This window comes from Dicentrarchus labrax, unplaced genomic scaffold (assembly GCF_905237075.1).
Source record: "Dicentrarchus labrax unplaced genomic scaffold, dlabrax2021, whole genome shotgun sequence".
Lineage (NCBI taxonomy): Eukaryota > Metazoa > Chordata > Actinopteri > Moronidae > Dicentrarchus > Dicentrarchus labrax.
The window spans coordinates 2,766,512-2,786,861 of NW_026136708.1; the positions used below are offsets into that span (position 1 = coordinate 2,766,512).

The window sequence follows — 20,350 nt, forward strand, 5'->3', positions numbered from 1 at the left end:
GTATGTGGGCATGAGCCTGCCTATGTTAGGAATTTGAAATGATGAGAGTGTATGACAGCCTTGACACGACAACTTCCCATTCTGCTATAGCAACAATTCATTTAACATTCTTGCTTTCCTTACGTTGATGGCGCAAGAGAGCAGAACAGCAGAGAGCAATGAGGACAAGGACATGAGTGAATCCTATAATGAGAACACCTAAGGCTTGGTTCAGTATGTGACTATACAACGAGTTTTACTCTCAGTCAGAACTTACTCAAATGACTCAAAATAAGACTTGGATCTTTTCAGTTTGGTATCAACTTCACAGGTCTAAAACTAGCCGCATGCTAACCTTCATTCCTCCACTGGTGTTTAATTCAGAACCAGCTTGTTGTTATCTGGGGCGTGTTGGTATATGCTCTGTGATTGTACAGAAGGTTAAAGGTGACAGTGAGATGTGCGTACAGCGTAGGCGGGTGGGGAAGTCTCTTGCAGTGGTTCCATACGAGGGAGTGAAGCTGTGCAACCCTTTTTTTCCACGCTGCTCAGTGCTGTCATCTTTCAGTTCTTATTGACTCTCCCCTACAAACTATTCAGCTTCACTACAGAAGACTTCTTTCCATTCCTCACTGCACACAGTCAACCCCGCCTCCGCCCACAAAACAACTTGGTGTTTTCGGGAAACTCAAAACAGTGTGGTGCCTCTTTCTTAAGAATTACACAGATAATCAAGGGACTATGGATGTGTGGGTGTGTGTGTGTGTTTGTGGTTAGGTTTTAATCACAGAGAGAATACTGCCTAACAGAGATGTACTAAAAGCTTTAATAAAAAGGTTATAATCTATTGTATCCCATCTCTTGTATCTTGTCACCTCACAACTAAAACATTCCTCTATCTTTCAACTTGCCAGCAGAGATATGCTGGCTTTCAGTTTGTGTAGCGATATATTGAGATCACCCGGTTGTACGAGGTGGGTGGAGGGAGACACCAGTGAATTCCCTCAGTGCTGTGGAGACACACTCCACCCAGCCAATTTTCCATGCCCACATTTTATGAATGTAAAATAAAACCCCCTAACTGTTGAAACTAAAGTCAAAGGTGAAGTTTTAATCATCAATCAACTTTGTTCTAAATTGGGAAGTGTGTGAGGGGAGGAGGTAAATAACAGAGCAGGAAGTCTGTTGTGAAATTTAAATGAAATACATAATTGATAAAAAGTTAAGACAACTGTCACATTTTGGGGGATTTGAAACTTTTTTTTAATATACCTGTAAAAAAAAACAAACAAGCATTTCTCAAACATTTTTATTCTTTCAGACAATGTGACAAGGACCTAATAATCATCAGTTTTTTTTCTTCTAAAAGTCCAAGTCAAGTGATTTTAAAGGAGGTCAGTACTTTTGGCTTGTGAATACTTAGATGCCGTATAATTCATGCTGAATAACATTCATGCCCTCTCTGTTGCTCCACTCTCCTGCCACAGAAAGATATTCAATGAATTGGTGGTGAACCATCGTTCATTCCCTGCTCTCCCTCATCTGTATCTACTCCTGTCTTTATCCTTGGACTTCTTGGAGGAGCGGCTCGGGCTCCAGTCCTTGTGGCTGTGGCCTTTATCACGGCCCTCTTTTCCGTGTTTGACCCGAGACTTGCTGTGTTTGTGGTCCCTCTCTCTGGAACGGGAGCTGGAGCGGGATCGAGAGCGCTGGCGTCCCATCTTCCTGTCTCGCCGGCTGTCCTCGATGTCCTGGAAAGGTCAAGACAAGACAAAGGGTGTGAGACAGAGTAAAGGCTGTTGATGGGAAAGCCAAATATGTCAAGATAGGCGAGCAAGGTTGCGTTCAAAACTGTCCCAAGGTTCCTTTGGTCTGGACCAAAGCAGAAACCACTTTGGTTCACTACATGGAATCATTTTTTAAATCTACTTTGTATGGTATCATTTATAACCTGGCGAGGCAGCTGGACTGAGATAACAAAATCACGTTAAAAATCCATCTTGCCATGTTTAAAGCCATGCGATTGTGGTACCAGACCAACCAGTGTCCTATGAGGAACTACTGGCAGCTACGGCATGAGCTACAGGCGTAGCTTTTCGCTTGGTGTGTGTGACAATGTAATGGCAGCTGCTAAAGAGGTTAGCGTAGATGCCGATCGCATCAGTTCCATCAGAACTGGAGAGTATTTCTTCAATAAAAAAGAGCAAAGAATGGGACTGAAGGCCTTTCTTGATACTTCGGTAAGAGTTTGACTACATTACATCTGACTGGTTGAAGTTACATTGATGGTTTATCCAGTCACCTGTTGTGTATTTTTTTAAAAAGCCTGTACTTTTCCAAACAGTTTCCAACGACTTTCCAGATGATTCTATGTTACAAACAACGTGCCGCAGTCAGATTAGCTCACTTAAGATTCTATCATAACAGAACAATTCTATGAAAAAGTATCTCATGACCATGGGTTACTATAATAAATGTAATATGTGATATTTACATAAATATCCGATATTTTGGGTAGGGTGAGTAGGTGACAGTTGGTAAGCCTCTGTGGGTGACCACACTCACCACAACATCTGCTTAGAAACTGAAAGGGCATGTAATGGGGATCTGCACTTCCTGGAAAAACTGTTACTTTATGGAAACAATGACTCATTAGTGGAAGCTCAGAGTGCAATACTAGGTATTACTTAAAATTGTTTTTGTGGCTTTTTCACAGAAAATATTTCCTTTTCGACAAAGAATACCTGACCCACCAAGAAGGAACTCAATCAGATTTGTATTTTATTTTTCAGTTCGGACTTTAAAAATGGAGCAAATCAGCAGACACGATGGACTAAACCAGCTCTAAACAGGTTAGAGGTCAACAGAATGTAAAACCTTTTTTTTTTTTTCAAACACATTTTTTTGGGGGGGGCTTTTATTGCCTTTATATGATAGTGACAGCTGAAGATAGATGGGACGCCAGCTCCAACAACTGAGCTAACCGGGCACCTATGTAAAACTTCATTTATACAACTGCATCGTTCAGAACTGGAGTTTCCAAAACAAGTGTTTCCCATGAAGAGGCAGCAGAGAGGAATTGTACATTGAAATAAAAACAAAATAAATAATTAATATTTCCTCAAGTATTGAAGAGATTGTAGGTATTGTCATGTGCCAATGGACTTCTACCAGAATTAACCAGCAGCAACCTTTTATCACTTATATAACAGATTGTCCTCTGTGTTAAGGGCACTTCAGGACAACAGATATGTTTTTAATGACAACAAGGAAACTCAAAATATCAAAGGTCAATGTAAACAACTTAGATAAATAAGATAAAACTTAAGCCACATCTGGCCGCCAGCCCAGTAACTCCTTGCATGTAAACACAGACGTTGCAAAATAGTCTCAAGTACAGTAATAAGTGGCAGCGCGCCCCCACCCTTGACTGCAATGACACAAGCCCTTCTCAAACATGGCAGCTACAATATTTCTGGTGTCAAATATCTGTGTGCAGTCGTGGTATTTTGTGTTCAAAGCACACAATGTAAATTTTTTAAATTCAATTTCAATTCAATTCCATTTGTATAGAGTCAATTAATAACAAAAGTTATCTCAGGAAACTTTTCAAATTTTAACCATAAAATTTTAAACAAGGCGTAATGCATAGTATTTGGCACACCTTGGGGGGAAAAAAACACCTACGTCAGAATGCTGTTTGTTGATTTCAGTTCAGCATTGAACATGTACTAGGATGGAACTATAACCTGAATTTCATTATACCACCCTGCATTGTAAATGACAATGAAGGGTCGTCTGATCAGGATGATATCACAAAATCAGTAAGTAAATTAATATAATTCATTTTCAAACTGGTATTTGAACAATTTCAGTTTTTGAAATACAAATTTTAGACTTCAAGGGCGTCCTGCTGGGCATGTGGTTAAGACACATACCGTATGCTCGTATCGTAATATTATAAGTTTGATTCGGACTGTGGACCTTCCTTTAAATATCCTGTTAAACAATAGCCATTTCCACAACTTGTCTGGGTAAATGAACCTGGGAACATCAAGGTGGAGACTGTGTGTGTGTCTGTGCGGGCCTATTTGTGAACATCATGCATGGGCCTGCTCAAAGAATCAGGTTTTCCGAGTTATCAGGAACAGTTCTTTCAGTCACTGTTCCAGGTATGAGGGATTTACTCAATAATAATAATCCAGATAAATCAGGAAACCTGCTTCCTAAAACAACGCCCTGGTGTGTCTGTCTGTTTGTGCGTGTATGGACCACCTAGTTACTGTCACAGTAACGATTACCTGCAGCTCTTTGTTAGACAAGTTTAAACCTACAGAAAATTCTAACTAATTGTTCTGTGACCAAATAAAAATGTAAAGAGGTGATGGCAGTTCTGTTGTTTATTTGCTTCCCTGTCGTTTCTTTATTTCAATTTTAACCTGTTTATTTCCTGATTTTCAAATGCTCAATTGTTTGTAATGGTTTCATCACAGACAGGGAATGTTGCTCCTCCCTAGGTGTGACAGGTTCATTAGTCCCCTAATTAGAGACTGGAAACTTTTGTGTAATACAGTGTTTGCCTGTTCTTACACCACATACAACCTCCCCCATGTACCACCATTATGACTAAACAGTCGAGTAGTTCAGCTACAGACAGTACATGCAGGAGGCAACTTTATAAGATTATTTAATTTTGACTGTTGTTGAATCCTGGACGCAACCAGTTGAAAAAGCAGAGCTAAATTGATGGAAAAGGGGTACTCCTGATCCACACTTCTCTTCCGTTCCGAGACACGATTGCAGTGTTTTTGAACCATTAATTTTACCTCTGCTAACCATCTTGCCAAATCATGGATCTATGCATGTGCTATGTGCATGAATGTGACTTCATAGCAGGGGTGATATTAAAACAAGCTATTACAGGAAATGCAAAACTTATTTTAAATACATTTCAGTGATCTCACAGTTGAAGTATTTTGATAGTATTATATGTTTTTAATTAATCAATTTAATCAGATTCCTCTGTGTACCACCCAAGGTATGTATGTATAATATATATATATATATATATATATATATATATATATATATATGCTACCACAAACTGTTTAAAAAAAAAACGTCACTACACTACTGGCATGCCAGTTTGAATCAGGCAGAACCTTTTACAGACTGCTGAAGGCTAAAGATAAGCTTAAGGAAAGCATTCAGACAAAAGACAGTTGTCTGAATAAATTAATTGAAAGAACTAAATGTGTTTAACTTCTGATGAATTGAACAGTGCAGATATAGACCCACATATTTGCATCTCCGGTGCTCTTCTCGCAGTGAATGGGGTTTTTTTTAAAATGGGTTTTTGTTTAGATGTCTGAAATAAGTTTTGTGATTAACACAAGCTTAAAAAAAGATTTTCAAGTTTTTTTTCTACAACATAAAATACGTCAGTAAATACCCCATGTGTGAATTTTGAAGTGTGTCTTGCTAGCAAGTGGTTAAATGAGGCTACAGAGGTTGTCGGTGACATTAAACCTCAGCACGCCGACTACAGAGGTTGTCGGTGACATTAAACCTCAGCACGCCGACTACAGAGACTATCTACCCACTAGTCCCCCTTTACAGCGTTGCTGTGTTTATACTCGCACTCTTGCAAACTATTCTATCAAACTTTATAACTTCTAGATTTTAATTAAGTTAGAGGTTTAGTGGTGGTGACGCTGAAGTCATGCGTGGTGTAGTTTGTTTATAGCCTGACGTTTACTTCTGGAGATCGCTTATATACTACTGCTGCAATAAAAACAGAAATAATTAGCAACAGCAGAAACTGCACACCAATTTACTCTGTCCTCAAAGTATTATCATAGGGAGAGTATGCCAATATTACAATATTGTTGTTTTGGCTTAAAGCGCTTAAAGAGTACAGTGAATGTGTGAAAGGTGCTAGGGAGTAAAAATACCTTGTGCTTTTTGGACTTCCTGCTGTCCTCGTCATCTGAGTGATGATGGTGCCTCTTCTCCTTGTGTTTCTTCTCAGAGTGCCGATGGCTTGTCGCCTCGTCTTCCTCCTCAATTAGCAGGTCATACTTGGAACTTTTGGGAAAGTTATGGAAATCCAGCCAGTAAATTGAGAAAATCAATGCTGAAAGTTTTACCAAATCAAACTGAAAAAAAAAATAAATAAATAAAATAGTGGCCACCACAACAAAGGCCGTACAGTTAAATACTGCAGACGGGTATGTAATGATATGAAGTGGGAAATTCAACCCCAGCCTATCGACACACAAGGATACTCTTGTTTGGGCTTCACTTGATCCTTGAGAGCCAGCTTGGATCGGTTCTCCACATCCTTCTCATAGGCTTTGAAGTCATCTTTAGTATACTTCCCACCTAGGAAACAGAGAAGGCCATGAGTAAGGTGCCTGCTTATATAAACACACTACAAGAGTTCACTCAAGGTGAGGAGAGTAACACTGTATATAGAAACTAGGTTTACATTGGCGTAACCCTTAAAAACATAAGAGAAATATTCAAAAAACATGCAAATCACAAAGGAGTACCTTTCCCTTTCCATTTGATCTTAGAGACTGACTGGCTGAAGTCTACATGAATGCGTCGATCATCAATGAGCACGTTATCCATTTTGAAGTAGGCCTTTTCACAATCTTCTTGCTGTGGACACAGAAATAGAAGTAAATGTCTTGTTCTGTGAGGGGAGTGGATTTCTGAAGCGTCCATATTTTCTACTGATCCAAAACTGGTTGCCAAGTGGTGTAAAAAACATTGAGGGTGCAGACTCTTGTTTGCATAACACATTTTTTCTAGGGTCAGTAGTCTACAAAATGAGTGTTTCTGCAGGCTTTTTAGAAGACTTTTTAAAACCATTATTAATGCAATTTAAAAGGACCAACATGTAGGATTTAGTGGCATCTAGCAGTGTAGCTGTTGATTTGAATGCCCTCGCCTAACTCTACCTTTCCAAGCGTGTTGGAGAAACTAACATTAAACATGGCAGAGGAGGACCCGCTCCTTCTGTTGATATAAACAGCTCATTCTAAGGTAACAAAAAACACAACTGTTCTTATTTTCAGCTGACTATACACTAATGAAGACATAGCTAAATGTTACACGCTGGGCCTTTAAGACCTTTACGACCATACTGGCAAAAAAAAGAAAATGGTATTAGTTTCATGTCGGTTTCATTTTTTGTTACAGTGTGATCCCAGTATGATCACAACCCCAAAACGCATTTAAAAGTGAGACTGAAAAATGCAACTTGTTATGTCATTAAAACTCATCAAAATAAAACGTTTTTAAGACCCCGCGGACATCCTGTGATGAGAAGAACTGCCTCTTTGTCCAGTCTGACACCGTCTGTCAGGTATGCAAAAACCAAAGTTAAAGATGTACATATTACTGGCAGAAAATATATATGTAAAAAAGCATCCATCTGCAGCAGAGGTATTTGAATGAAACTCACTGTGGTCTGTCTGTTCAGATTTTAATTTTCATAATAACAGCTTTTGGTTTAATTTCCAAAAGTAATTTATTATATTTCATAATACTATTATATCACTGGATGTCACTGGTAAAAGTCTGAGTGAAAACACATTACACTACAATACAACAAACTTTCCAGCGCCCTCTAATGGTCTCCAACACATACAGCACCATTATTCACGATACTACTGCTGTGCTCCTTTCATTTACAGTTCATTGTTGAGGGTGTTCAGAGGACTGAAGGCCAGTGGCAAAACCTATATCCCCATCCTAAATTACAAGGTCTACAGAGGATGCACCGTAAGTCATAAATTAATTGGTTTACAACGGGGAAGTTGCCTGTGAACAAAGAAGTGCTGAATACCAGTCATAAACTGTCCAATTCCACAATATCCAAAGTTACAAGTTCTAATATTACACTCCCACAACGGACAGCTAGCCAACAATGTACCAGGTTAATAAATATAGGATATTTATATAACTTTCACGTCTCTATAATAATACTTCTCTATCAGAATGACCCCAGCAGCACATGTGATGATTGTCAATGTGTCATAACCAGAACAAACAGTCGAGCTAACTGACTTCCATTATTCACATCCAGCAGGGGTTTTCCATCTGTGACTTTCACCAGATATACAGTATACTGTATTTACTTAAAACTGAATGCGAAATCCTGATAAATGTTATATTTCCAATTGTGTGTATATATTGACAAAAAAAACAAAAAACAACACCTAATTAAAAATACACTTTTAAATGATTCCTCAGAAATACATACATATTTCTAACAATAAATCATTACAGGTAGGCTGGATTCCAGTGTATTAATGTCTTGACAAGTTACCCCATTGCACATATTTAAGCAGTAGTTCAATTCATTTTATGAAACATACTCATTCCTTTTCTTTTAGATTGATAGATACTTAATTTATCCCGAGGGAAATTCAAGAGTTTAGAGTGACATAAGGAGATCAATGTCAATCTTGTTGTGTATGTATGGAGTTGCATTTCGATGTGTTTAGCCTATCTTAGCATAAAGACTAGAATAAGTGGGAAACACGTCTCACCTCACCTCAACCAACATTAACACTTATGTCATTTGTAGGAATATAAAGTCGGCAATTGTACTTTTAGTATGTGCTGAAAGAGTTTCTTGACGACCAAAAGTTTATCCATCCAACCAGCACTTTAATGCTGTGTCTCCGGCTATAGAGCAGGTAGCATGATGTGGTTGCCTCTGTATAAAGCCTATTTTCCGTGGGAAAGGAGACAATTGGCATGTATTTCTGGCTCAAATGACTCTGCAGTAGTCAGGTATTAATCAGTTCCAGCTCCGACTGCCAGTGATGGAAACTTGACACCCGGGAGCACTAGGGGTAATTTTCATACCTATTCCAGTCCAATGTGGATGCGCGTCTACGTACCACATTCTACATTATTTACTGTTTTTATAGACTATGGGAACGACGTGCAACAGTGATTTTGTTCTTAGTGTTGTTCAAAATGCCACAGTAGCAAAACAGTGTGGGGAGAGAGCTTCTACTGATTTGAAAAAGAAAAATTAACGAGACAGGTCACTGGCGCTTTCCTCCAGTACCGGCACAGCACTGAGGGCATTGGTCTGGCAATGCAAGACTACTGGCACTGTGAGAGACAGACTGTGAGATATACAACAACATATCGAAAATGCTGAGTGAAAGAGGCAATGCTCGCAGCCCAAGTCAAGTAACAAATGCTGCTGTGTACTGTTTACTTACTCTGTTTCCTGACGTTGAATGTGACACATCACAAAAAGAAAAAACACCACAAAGGCAAACTCGTCTACTGGCACTTTTTAGCAAGTTTACCAGGGTTAAAAAAAGAAACTGCGAGTACATGCTAGGCATGATGGTAACAAACCTGATAACCTCACTGTGACAACAAAACTCCAAAACTGTGTCTAGCTGTTATTTGCCAAGTAATAATTCCAACGTCTAACACATAAACCTCTTCATTAAGTTTGCTGACGACATAACTGCGGTGGGTCCCATCAACAACGGTGATGAGACTATCTACAGGAGTTAGGTGAGCAGGCTGGCCACGTGGTGCAAGGACAACAATCTCCACTTGAATGTGGAGAAGACGAAGGAGATTGTTGTGCATGAGTGCACACCCAGCATACTCCACTAACCATCGACGGTGCTGCAGTGGAGAGTAGGGCTGTAACGGTTCTGAAACTGAGACCGAAATCGCGACACAAAAGTCCACGGTCTCGTGTCGCGGATCCGAGAGACAGAACCGTGACACACTCGCTCCCTGGACTGTTGAGCTCTCGTTAAGACAGTGTAACTGCAGCGGTGGCAGTGGCCCGTGGGGTGGTAGCGGTGTACGCCTATATCGTATTTGTATTGACAGTAGGTTATTCTTGGTCATTTTCCACCTTATTTTAGTGTTTATTTACTACTTTAATCTGCTCCCTTTCTCTTCTCCCCACACTCACACACAGCACACACACCTAGCCTGGACCTCTGGTCACTCACGGCAAACACGCCCGTTTGCTCCGCCTCTTTCTGTCTCTCTCTCCCTGTGTGTGTCTCTGCTGACTTTCTCCATCAGCAGTACGTTTCATAAAGTCATCCGTGATTCAGTTTTCAAGTGCGCCGCATGTGGGTCCAAACCGAAACTAACGTTGTGAGTGACATCTGCAGTGGTGTGTTCACTGACGCTCCGTAATGCAAGATTTCTGCCGTATCTGCTTAATGTAATATCAGATAACATCTCTCTTTCACTGTTTCTCTGCAAAATGGGGAAACGGGGAAAACCGTGGTATGAACCGAACCGTGGCTCACAAATCGAGGTCTGAACCGAAACCGTGGATATCGTGAATCGTTACACCCCTAGTGTAGAGGGTGAGCAGCACCAAGTTCCTGGGTGTGCACATCTCTGAAGACCTGTCCTGGAGCTACAACACTGCATCACTGGCCAAAAAAAACAACAGCGCCTGTACTTCCTCCACAAACTGAGAAGAGCAGGAGCCCCGCCCCCATCATGCACACCTTCTACAGAGGCACCATCGAGAGCATCCTGACAAGCTGCATCACCGTGTGGTATGGCGCCTGCACCGTGTCCTGCTGCAAGACTCTGCAGCGCATCGTGAGAGCAGCTGAAAGGATCATTGGTGTCTCTCTCCCCCCCGTTCTGGACATTTACAACACCCGCCTCACCACCAAAGCCATCAGGATTGCAGGTGACCCCACCCATCCATCTCACAGCCTCTTCAGCCTGCTGCCGTCGGGGAGGAGACTACGGAGTCTCCGCGCCAAAACCAGCAGGCTCAAGGACAGTTTCTTCCACCAGGCTGTCAGGAGACTCAACTCCCTCCCTGCTCTGTCTTTTCTATTTATTTAGTATATTGCCTGTGTGCACCGTGGGTCCGAGAGGACTGAAATTTCATCTGTGCTGTATGTCGTGCATGTATAGCATATTTGACAAATAAAGCTGACTTGACTATAAAATGACAAATCTTTGCTTTTAGAAACAACCCGCAAGTTGGAGAGCATTTTTTTCACTTTGGACAGAGTTACCTGTGCCCCCTGCCCATAGCCCTTATGCTAAGTTAGGCAAAACACATTCTGCCTCCAGGTCTGTACTGAACATACAGTAATGAGATTAACATTGATCTTTTTATTTCACTCTCAGAAAAGGAGTGAATAAGGACCACATACTTTGCATACACAAGCGTAGTACCTGAGCACATACAGCATACAGTTTGCGTTTGTATTATATTGTAGGTCATATAGCCACATAAGATGCTCACCTTTTCAAACTCAATAAAGGCGTAACAGAGGGAATCTCCAGTCTTCCAGTCTCTGATGATCTCACAGCTGCACACAAAGTAATAGGAGAACTTTTTAGTAATACAGAGCTAAAGCAAAATGTTAGCACATATAAAATGTCCAGACGCAGAAATAAAAATCTACAAACTGGAATTGTGTAGAACTTGCAAGTTAGCGTCACCTCTTAATGGTACCAAAGCGAGAAAAGATGATTTCCAGGTCATCGTCTGTGGTCACTGGGTTCAGTTTGCACACAAACAGTACGTTCTCTGGTGGCCTTACATCTGCGTCAGGGAGGTCACCCACCTGAAGAACATATGACAGATGAGTATAGAAATGTCTCAGGCTGCATCTTTAGGATCTTCAGCTGAAGACTGTGAGCAGATTTCTTCTTCTCACCATTTCCAGCAGGATGGCCTGAGTTTTGGCTTCTTTCTCCTTCAGCCTCTCCTCCAACTCCTCGGCTCCTTTCCCATCCGTATCATCGATCACCTCATCTGCTCCGATTCGGCCACTCTGTACACCCGTAGCAGAAACAGTGTTATTTATAATATATACTGTTCTTCTGGTCTACACGGCTTGATCGTCTATTTTACTCTGAATTGGACCATAATTTACTAAATTAACATCATAATGTATAGAAGAACATGTAAAACTAGAGATTAAGACCATAAACTCATTAGGAAACTGTTTACTGAGCTTAACAATTAAATCAAGTGACAAGTCGGTTCATATTCCATTAGGGTGAGGTATCGGTGTGTTATTGCAGCCAATGGAGCTCCCCCTGCTGGCCTTTACATAGAATGCAGGTTTAAGACATTGCAGTGTTGGCTTCACTTTTAAGACCTGGAAGCTCTGTCCATTATATGTACTGGCAATGGTTCTTACAGACACTGTATACATTATGTCCTGTTTATTTGTCTAGATAAGGTTTGTTGAACACGGATCACTGATTAAGGACGAAGAGTGGCACTGTACTCACATCCAGCTGCTCTTTGGTGGGCTCAGGTGATCGATCAGGTACTGGCAAGTCAGGAGGGTCATCAAAGGGGTCATCCAGGATAACTGTGTGATTTATCCTGCAGCAAAATTACACTCTCATCTCATGACTATAAAACTTTGAGGTGTTTCTGAGAAATAACAAATGCCTTCTTTGACACAGGGTAGTACTACATACACAACATAGGCAATTTGTCTTAGTTCACCTGATATCCTGAAATGGGACAAAGTCCTTGTCCACAAAGGTCTCATTGATTTTGGCCAAGATGTCCATGCCTTCTGTCACTTCCCCAAATACAGTATGGACGCCATCCAGGTAGTCCAGGTTCTCACCCGTGGTAATGAGGAACTGAGGACATTATTGAGCACATGATGTAACATATCCTGCTGGGAATGCCTATCTTCAGCTGGCACTATCATAAAGGCAATACAAGCCCCAAAAAGTACTTAAAAAATAAAAAAAATAGCAAAACTGGTGAGAGCAAACAGGGAGTCCATGATTCAGTATTAAAAGAAAGAAATTTGGTTGATGAAAATATTACATTTTATATTATTCTCTGTAGTGGGCAAACAACAGTGTGGATGTACATCTTATTCACCTGAGAACCATGCTGATCGTTTCCATTGTTTACCATGGACACCGTCCCTTTCTTCCTGTGTTTGATGCGCGGCGTTTTCTCTGCATCAAAAAAGCGGGCCTGGTCCCCATAGAGTTTGCTAATCACACACACAAAAGAAAATTGGTCACAGAGTTCAAGTTGTGGTTTTAAATAAATAAATAAATACATAAAATAAGTCCACAGTGGTGATGAAGATGACTGACCTATAGACAGATTCTCCACCACGGCCCGTCCCAGTGGGATCCCCAGTCTGCACAACGAAATCTCTCTGAGGAGGAGACAAACCCATTTATACAGCATGTCTAACACAGTGTGTTGCAGACATGAATCCTTATTTGGCTCGACATTAGGTGTAATACTGCAGATGATCACTGTGGTTCTGTTTGCACTTAAGGTAATGGTCGTGAGAGTCCCATTTCCATTATAAAACTGTGTGCAATTGTGTTTTTAGATGATTGATATATGAAACCTGAGCACTGCCACATTAACTATATCTAATATCTATACCCATGTGTACTGTACTTTGTCCCCTTTGAGAATTCATCAACTACAGTGACAAAGTTTGGTGAACAAAAGCTACAATGAAAGAACAGTTGTGTTGCAGGCATTGTTGAACTTGGGATCATTCAGTGTAGTTTTTTTTTTTTTTTACCTGAATGGGCAAATACACAAACAGATTGTGTTGCAACGTGTTACAAATGTATTTCCATGTAAAGCTGTGGCTTTCAGAGCTCTACATAGTTCGAAGGCCCAGTGTATCTGCACACCATGGACTTAAACTCTAAAACCTGATCGATGACTATATTGCCACCCTCAGGCCAGTCAAAACGAGCCTGCACCAACTAAAGATACTGTTACATATGGTTTCATAGCTTTGTTACATGAGTTTTGTAAGTTGCAGTTTTACCTGGACATTGTGGATGAGACAGTAGTTGTAGTGCTTTATCTTGCATAATTTCAGAAAGTTCAGGCAAGCTGCAAAAGAAAATAGCAGAGATTAAAGTTAAACTGACAGTCATTACAATTTACCAAATCCTTAAAAACACTCAGCGCCTATTTAGCGTTAACAACTGCAGTGTGTATTGGTTTATTCCAGTTTCGTTGTTATTGATGTCTAATATTAAACAAACAAATGAATATGACGCAAGCAAGCTAACAGCCTTAGCTAGCACCCACTTATTCTGTAACTCAGCTCGTCAATAGCTTACTCAACTAGCATCCAGGTCAAGAAATTAGCTTCCGTTAAGTGGAAATGGCTTTATTTTCTTACTTTTAGGCCTTTCTTCTGTAAACAAATCGATTACTATATCGCCCAGCGTCGTTTCAAGGAGCACCGCCATGCTGTTTCTGATCTCGCGAGAAGAGAGTGTTTGGAAATTCCCCGCGCGTGCGCAGTACAACTGAATTGCTCAATGTTTTTGATTTAACGTTAGCAACCTTGCTGCTGGTGAAATAAACCAACACAAAATGGAAAGGACAGCGCTAGCAGTTAGTGTTATGGTTCTTCTTTTCGCCTCAGTAACGTGCACAGAGTCACCGCCTAGGCAACTGAACACGGTAAGACACAAACTGGCAAATGTCAGCAACATACTGAGCTAACGTTAATCTATGATGTTGATGTTAGCATAGCATTAGCTTGCTGATCATCCAGCGTAAAATACCCTCACTGGCAGACATTTTGGTCGCGTCTATTTGGGTTTTCTTTTCCTTGTATTTCTAATCATCGACCTCCACAGGAAAACATCCTGATCAACGTGACAGCAGGGACACTGGCGGATACACAGTTGCAGGATACCAACAACTTGCAGGTATAACGTTACGATAGAAGACAACTTACTTATCGAGGTGTAGACGTGGGTCTGTTTTTTTTAAAAATGCGACCAAGTTAATGTTGTTATCTCTCCTTTCAGATCAATTTAAACATATCGGTGGGCGAAGAGCAGGTGCTGGTCAATGACATCCCAGTAGAGCTGTCAGGGGTCACCAGGTTCAACTGCCAAGCCCTTCTCTGTGAGTTTTCCTTCATCACATGTTGTGATTAATCCATGGATTCAACCATAACAACAATTATTCTTGTTACTAGATTTAAAAATGCGATGAGGTTGCTTTCCTTTCTCCATATCATGTCATTCTATTGTTAGTGATTATGTAAAATTGTTTAATTAAAAACACTCAATAGATAAATCAATAATCACAATAATCGTTTCTGTGGCTGTTATAAGCTGTGTTCACACTGCAGGCAAAAGTGACTCAAATGTGGGATGTTTTTTTGCTCATGTGACTTAGATCTGTTTTTTTCATGCAGTGTGAACAGTACAAATCATTTTTTGCAATGTGACCTCAGTATTAAATATGTCATATTTGAATTCATGTGACTTTTATTTTTAATCACTCTAGACCAGGGGTCTCAAACTGAAATTGGCTTGGGGCCACTGCTGGTATTGTCATCTCATAGAAGGGCCACTTCAATGTTCAAGTTCTAGAAGAAAGCTCAATATTCTGAAAATATTGACATTATTTACATTATACAAAAACAAACAGCAGTTTCTATACATTTTTATATCATATTTGTTGCTCCTGACCAAACAACAAATGAAGGCCTGAAACCTGCTCTCTTCTTATCAACCCATTGCAATCTTTATTTTGTATTAAACAAAATACATATTGAAATAGAATTGTGTTTTTATTTAAATGTAAATGAAGGTGTACCTTAAATTTATATGAATTTTATATGGGTTGGATTATATTATATTTTTGACATAATGTTGTGGAAATGGCCCCCGGGCCAAAATTTTTTGAGGGCCCTGCTGTAGATCAACTTTCATCATGCTGGACACTTCAGGACTGAGTTGTTCACACTGGAATCTGATAGGGGCCATATTTACAAAAACAATGTGGACAACGTAACAAAAATGATCTATCTGAGCAGGAAATCACAATCAAGTACTAACGCTTGCAGTGTTAATGTAGCCTTAGCTCTCCAGTATATTATATGTTATATGTTGAGCAGATTTTGTTTTTCTTTCTCCTTATTTTTTCAGCACAGTGTGCCTTTATCGAACAAGATGTTTTAATTATTTCTGTAGCATGTCAGCCCCTGCTATACTGTAATACTGTAATGTCAGAAATGTTTAAAGTACCCATCACAAGCAACCTTCTAAAGGGATGTCTTCAAACAGCAAATGCTTGCCAACTTGATATATAATTCATAATCAAAACGTGATTGTTTTCTGCTGTTTAATTGATGGATTCATTAGCTAATGGTGTAGGAACTGAGGTCATAAACTGCTTATCAATACACTGAATTGTACTTTTCCAGTAGACAGCGTCAATGGAAGCAGTGACTTTGAATCTGGGGACTTGGTGTCCACTGTCACCCGGGTGATGGTGAGCCAGAACCGGCTATACAGTGACTCGGAGGAGGTGGTGGCTCTGCAGGTGTTCAGTGAAGTGATAGAGATGGAGGGCAAAGAGGTAAATATCTCTTACCATCTCATCCTCAACTTTCAGCAGACTGTTCCATTTTATGTTGTAGGCCTTTTTACCACAAAACTGATCAAATGCAGTAATACCCTGTGTAAGACATACTGGGTTTGTGACATTTAGGTCCAGCAGCCTGACATGTGTGAGGTGAAAATACTGTTGAGCCCAGATTTCCAGAAACTGGCCCAGTTTACCAACATCTACCCCATCGGACACAGTGAGATCTTCAGGGTTCCCAGAGAGAACGATGTTGTCGTCACAGATCCACCAAATCCTAGAAAAGGTATGGAAACATGGCGCTTATTCTGATCCTAATTATTATCATTATGGAGATAGCAGTCCAATTTAGTGTGTATTCTTGTTTCTTCTGCACTTTTTTAAATAAGATGAGGAACAGCTGATCTCCCAGACCACCAGCCAGTACCCCCTAAAGCACACAGACACCACCCAGGAGGAGATTGCAGCCCCGGGAAAGCTCCCGGAGACTCCCCTGCGTATGGACCCCGACCTGCTGTATGATGTCAGATATGAAGATGAATTTGATGACAGAGAGCCGAGCCAGCCGGATCAGATTCAGATGGAAACTCCGCCCAAAGAATTCATATCATCTTACTCTGTAAGCCAAATGTGATGCTCTATCTAGCTGATGACACTCAGTATGTACTGTCATTGAGGTGTCTGACCATTTCAGCAGGAAAGCTGTCACTGGATGGTGTGGTTTGTTATACAAGAGGAAGAGGATGGCAGTTTCTGGATTCCCATGAAATCAGGCTGTTTGCGGTCTGTGGGAAAAGTTTATTCAAAGTTTATTTAAAATACGTCAGTAAATACCCTACCTGTGAATTTTGAAGTGGCTTAATGAGACTAGACAAGTTGTCTGGGACATTAAACATCACCACGCCGAACAGTTCCTCATCCTCATCCTCATGCGATCGTGGTGTAGTTTGTTTATAGCCTACCGCTTATTACTTCTGATGATTTCATTTCTTTTATACCTGCAACGATAAGTCGATTAAGTGATTGGTTTTCAACTATTGAATTAATTGCCAACTTTTTCGACAAATTTTGATTCATTTTTTGAAGAAAAATCTCCAAATGTTCTGAGTTCAGCTTCTCAAATGTGAATATTTTCTGCCTTCTTTAGTCCTCTATGATAGTAAACTGAATATCTTTGGTTGTTGGACAAAACAAGACACTTGAAGACGTCAGCTTGGGCTTTGGGAAACAGTGAAAATGTTTCACCATTGCACACACAGCAATTAATCAATAATACAAATAAGTGTTAGTTGCAGACCTAGTTTCTTCTCTTGCCTTCACTTGTGCACATCTTAGGACGTGGCCCAGAAACCCTTCTGCATTATGTAGTGCTAGTAGAGCCTTGTACCGGCAGGACATGCTCATATCTCTGTGTCCGTCCCCTCCTCAGGCCATGTGTCAGTGGGTGGAGGAAGTGAGGGAGCGTCTTAGGCGCTTCAGCTCAGAGTCACTGCCTCTTTTCTTCCTGGTCATGTGGGTGGTGGTGATCGGCGTTGTCGGATCTGCGGTCATCGTCAAGATCTTGGACATCTTCTTCCCGACCTGTGAACACAAGTGAGTTTGTTTAATGGGGGTTTGTGAGTGAACAAATAGTCTGCTGGAATATGTAGGATGTGTTCTTAACCATGTCATCGTTGACCAGCTGGTCTGCCTTACCTGATTATCTTCAAAATGCTAAGCTTTCTTATCTTAATTTTTTTTTACAGGCACATTTTTCACCTAAACCCTGTCACTCTAATGCCAGAGGAGGAGAAGCACACTTTGCTGGAGAACATAGAAATAGAAGCAGAAGAAGAAGACAAGAAGCCTTGAATGAAGATTGACATGGCCAGCTCCTTTATTTTCAGTTTGTTCTCATTTGTTCTTCAACCTTGGTTACTGTGTCCAGTTTTGTTGCTAGCTTCTATTCAGACTTGTGAACCACTAGGTTTTGTTTTCACTTCAGCACATTAGTACAGGAACGGTAGGTGGTTTAAAACCATCAAATTGACTAAACTCAATTTGATGGTTTAATGCTATATCAAGTGATTCCCTCAAATGTAGTCACATGATCAGAATGGAAAAGAAAGCGAGTGATTCATAGTGTTGAATCTCTGTGAGGGACTGAGCTCTTCCATCATTTGCACAGAAAATCAAACTCTTTGCTCCTGTGACTGGTCAGATAGAGTTTTATTAAGTCACAAATGTACTCCGAACAGCTACTACATGGACCTTTAGGCGAGATTGTTTTGTCAAAGTTTGGTTTTCCTTTTTTTGGCTGTATGCTGGCACCAAAACCTGGCAACATACATTATAATAGACGGAGGCTTAGGAAAGCAGTACTGTAGGATTAACAAATGAACAAACTGAGAATTTTAGGGGTTGCAGCCAATAATTTGGAAAATATAAAAACTGAAAATACTTTCTATATGTAGCACTTCTGTACAGGTCACAATTCTTTTCTTCACATTAACTTTTTTTCTCCAAAATTGGACCCCACTGCTGAAAAAAAAAAAAAATGACAGCAAATGCACTACAGTGAGTTTATATTATATATTTATTCAACATACGGCAGGCAGTGTCCTCTGTCTGTCGTACTTTAAGCGAAGACAAGATGAATAATTAAAGCCATTATGTTTGAATCTGTTGTTATATATGGCCCACAAGAAGCAAAGTAATATTTAATCTGAAAAGAAAAAAGATGCAGATCACTGTCTTGAAAATGTAATTTCAGATCATGTGTCTGCACATTCAGAGACAGTTGTTTCCCTCCCACAACTCTTCTTAACTCTGAATGTCACTAATGAAGTCATTCCTCCCTCCGCTGCCCACTATTGAGGCTCATATATAGATTGTCTTTCTTCACAGTGCCTCGGTGACTCCTATCAGTAAAGGTTTAATTAATTTTCTTTGTGCTTTGTGTTTCCTGTTACTAAAAATGGGAGAATGTAAGTGAGGTTGTTCAGATTGTCTATGCACTTGAAACGTATAAGACAAACTACGGTTATGGCCGATGAAAAATACAGTGTGTGTACAAGACATGACCATAAATTCAGTGTGTAAATTACTGTTAAAGGAAAGAATCTGCACTTAGTTTTGCTTTTTGGAGTAAAAACTGGACATGGACCTGGATGGATGTACCTTTTTTTCCCCCATTTTCTTTTTGTGGTGAATCTCAAAAAGACTTATAGGCAAGAATGACTGAAATGATAAAGTATCCACTCCCAATGTTTCACTAGGCTGTGAGGGACCAAACAGGTGGGCACAAGGTGGGTTTTTGGTCAAAAAGTGGGGTTAATTAATCCAAAACTCAGTGTAAGTGTTTCAACATGGTCTCTGTGTTATTTTAAAATGCTTTTTAAAAAACACCCTTAAAACATCAGCTTGTGTACCTCAGCACAGCTGAGGTCGAGATTTCGTCTCCCCAGGGTTCAGTTACTCTGCAGAATGCATGATGTGCTGCGATAGCAAAAGGTGCATGTGTAGTCTAGCTAGTGAATGCTGTTTGCTGTTTTGGCAGCAAGTTATACATTTAAACTAGGAAGCTGCATGATGACTCAAAACAGCTCAACCTGTACTTGGATCAGCCTCAAATTCCAAATTGATAACACAACAAAATGCTGTAGATGACAATAAATTAGCCTGTAAGACAAACAATATGTGAATTCAGATGTGTGTCTGAGTAACACAACAAAAATATATTTTAATTTGCTCTTTGTTTAAATGGCAGTAGACCCACATGTTACTATTTTGAGACATTTGTATGCATAAAATGTATGAATTACAGCTGGACTGTGTAATTGGGTCACAAATCTGGCTGATTAAATGCTTTCCTTATGACCATCAAGCCTTTGTCTTGTCTGATTATTGAGCTTGCGCAGAGAGAGAACACTGTGAACACTTGATGCATTGTCTGGTGACTGTGCAGAAAGCCTCAGTAAG

The 20,350-nt window shown here is 40.2% G+C and overlaps 2 protein-coding genes across 3 annotated transcripts; one reads left to right on the forward strand and one right to left on the reverse strand.

Moving 5' to 3' along the window:
• Positions 1-1,218: 1,218 nt before the first annotated feature.
• On the reverse strand, positions 1,219-14,295 carry ppil4 (peptidylprolyl isomerase (cyclophilin)-like 4). The gene is made up of 13 exons (XM_051408475.1): positions 14,181-14,295; positions 13,818-13,885; positions 13,114-13,178; positions 12,890-13,007; positions 12,497-12,639; positions 12,274-12,370; positions 11,691-11,807; positions 11,473-11,597; positions 11,273-11,339; positions 6,534-6,645; positions 6,267-6,363; positions 5,934-6,066; positions 1,219-1,730 (listed from the first exon to the last, which is right to left on the reverse strand). The coding sequence occupies exons 1-13, from the start codon at positions 14,248-14,250 to the stop codon at positions 1,518-1,520; spliced, it is 1,425 nt and encodes a 474-aa protein (XP_051264435.1). The 5' UTR covers positions 14,251-14,295; the 3' UTR covers positions 1,219-1,517.
• Positions 14,296-14,298: 3 nt separating this feature from the next.
• Positions 14,299-20,255, forward strand: ginm1 (glycoprotein integral membrane 1). Of its 2 annotated transcripts, none has more exons than XM_051408476.1 (8): positions 14,299-14,467; positions 14,647-14,718; positions 14,821-14,920; positions 16,230-16,384; positions 16,517-16,676; positions 16,780-17,009; positions 17,820-17,983; positions 18,136-20,255. In XM_051408476.1, exons 1-8 carry the CDS (start codon positions 14,378-14,380, stop codon positions 18,239-18,241), a joined length of 1,077 nt encoding a protein of 358 aa, XP_051264436.1. In that variant the 5' UTR covers positions 14,299-14,377; the 3' UTR covers positions 18,242-20,255. The 2 variants fall into 2 exon arrangements, with proteins under 2 accessions (XP_051264436.1, XP_051264437.1); XM_051408477.1 differs by having other exon boundaries at positions 16,233-16,384.
• Positions 20,256-20,350: the final 95 nt, after the last annotated feature.